Here is a 1,951-nt window from a genome sequence, read left to right as displayed (position 1 = left end):
TGGCCTTCTTGGCCGCCTGGGCACACTGCCGGCTCATGTTCAGCCGGCTGTCGACCAGCACCCCCAGGTCCTTTTCTGCTGGGCAGCTTTCCAGCCACTCTTCCCCAAGCCTGTAGCGCTGCATGGGGTTGTTGTGGCCGAAGTGCAGGACCCGGGTTACAGGGCCATTGTTTCTTTGAAGAAGAAGGGCAGGTAGAGGTGTTGTATACCTTTCTCCAAAGCTTCAAGTTTGTTTGCATCAGACAGTGCAAAAGGTATTCTAAAGATACTCTGTCAAGGTTGTTCTTCTGGATTTCTACCCTTGATGTACTGTGACCAACCTAAAGCTCAGCAGGAGCTGAAACTGCACATCGCAGCAGGGCTGAGGAAGAATGGATGAATAAAGAGTTGTTCTAGACTGGGACACAACACCGCTTTCAGGAGGTCCACTTGAAAGCAATACATGCACCACATCAGGATATACGGAAGCTGCTCATCTTTCTGTCATGACACTGCCTAAAAACTCGTGCGGGAGATGCACAGCCACTCCCACAGTATGCCTGAGTGGAAGAGAAAGTTCACAAGTGGAAACTTTGCTTCTTATTGAGCTGTGTTTTACATTTCATTCCTTACTGACAAGGCAGTTTGGTCCTCTGCAGGATCTACCAGGGGCTTCATAAAGCCTTTCAGCACATTACGTGATCAAGTCCCCTTGGTTTCAAGTAGTCTTAAATCACTGTAATGCTGTAGCATCATAACACTAATAATACTATGGCGTAGCTACAGAACTAGAAGGAACCTCAAGAGGTCACCTAGGCTAACCTAGTGCCCAAAGGCAAGATCAATTCCTGACAGATACTGGGCTAACCAGTTATTAAAGTCCTGCAGTGATCGAAGTCCCTGAGGTTCACCTGATCTATTCCTTCACCTGGAAGGGTTAACTGCAAGCTAAGCCCACAACTTCTTGTCCCATCTACCGGTAAGCAAGGAGAATAGATCGTTCCCTCCCTTCTTTTATATACTTCAGACTGTTTCTTCCACAGCATGTGATGGATTAAAACATATACTGCTCTTCTTCTGAGATGCTTGTGCAAACCAATATTCCATAAAGCCACATACTGCTTGTCACAGTGCTTTCACTATTGCTAAAATGCCTATTCCATGACCATACACTAAAAATGCTGCTTCACAACCAAACATTTTTCACATACGTTCGCTGTGCCTACGTTAGTTTAACACAGTCTCTCATCTGGCAGAGGAGATGGGTATTTCTCACCAACTCTGGCTTCCAGAAGGACAACCTACATCTTAGAACCAGGTACCGTGCTCTTACACAAAAACATCCTGGCTATGGGCAGGAGGTCCTGCCACCACTTACAACATTTGTATAAATAAAAGGGCACAGATAGGCTGAAATGTGCTAGAAAAAAGGTTACTATTCCCACTGCTACCAGTAACGCTTAGTACTTGGGTGCCGAGCAAACTTACCGAGGGAAAGCCACACGTTCCTTGCATCTTTGGACTGCTGGTAGGCACCTAGTCCTGCTAAGCCACCAAAGAGAAGACCAGCTGCTAGAGAAGGGACGCTGCCTTGAATAAAATGAAAGATAAAGCAGTTACTGAAAGAACACATATAAAGCATGCCTGCAAACCAAACAAAAGCACTTGCAAGTTCACATTCACTGCTAACAAAAAAAAAAAAAAAAATCACAAACCCAATCTAAACCAAACAAAAGACACTGGAGTGGGGTTTTTTTACTAGTAAGATACTTTGCAGACCTCAGCCGAGCACCGTTTCCACGCAACAAGGATTTAGCACGGTTTGCCGGGGTCACTCCCCGCAGCGGACCAGGACCGTGCGCCCGCGCTTCCCGCGGCCCCGGCTGAGGCGGCAGCCTCCCGCGGGGCGCTCAGAGGGCCGGCAGACACCCCGCCAGCTCCCAGGGCGGGATTTAAGCCCCTGAGGTCAGCC

The 1,951-nt window shown here is 47.9% G+C and overlaps 1 protein-coding gene across 1 annotated transcript in view; it reads right to left on the bottom strand.

Annotated features, from left to right (window-relative positions):
- LOC103894364 (transmembrane protein 14C-like) overlaps positions 1-1,951 on the bottom strand; it is a 7,934-nt gene that overhangs the window by 2,309 nt on the left and 3,674 nt on the right. The window contains exon 2 of the mRNA XM_009273727.1: positions 1,468-1,598. Within this exon, the coding sequence (XP_009272002.1) occupies positions 1,468-1,598 (131 nt within the window). The remainder of the gene's footprint in view (positions 1-1,467; positions 1,599-1,951) is intronic.

This window comes from Aptenodytes forsteri, unplaced genomic scaffold (assembly GCF_000699145.1).
Source record: "Aptenodytes forsteri isolate BGI_AS27 unplaced genomic scaffold, ASM69914v1 Scaffold63, whole genome shotgun sequence".
NCBI classification, from domain to species: Eukaryota; Metazoa; Chordata; class Aves; order Sphenisciformes; family Spheniscidae; genus Aptenodytes; species Aptenodytes forsteri.
This window is presented reverse-complemented; position numbering and strand designations above follow the sequence as displayed.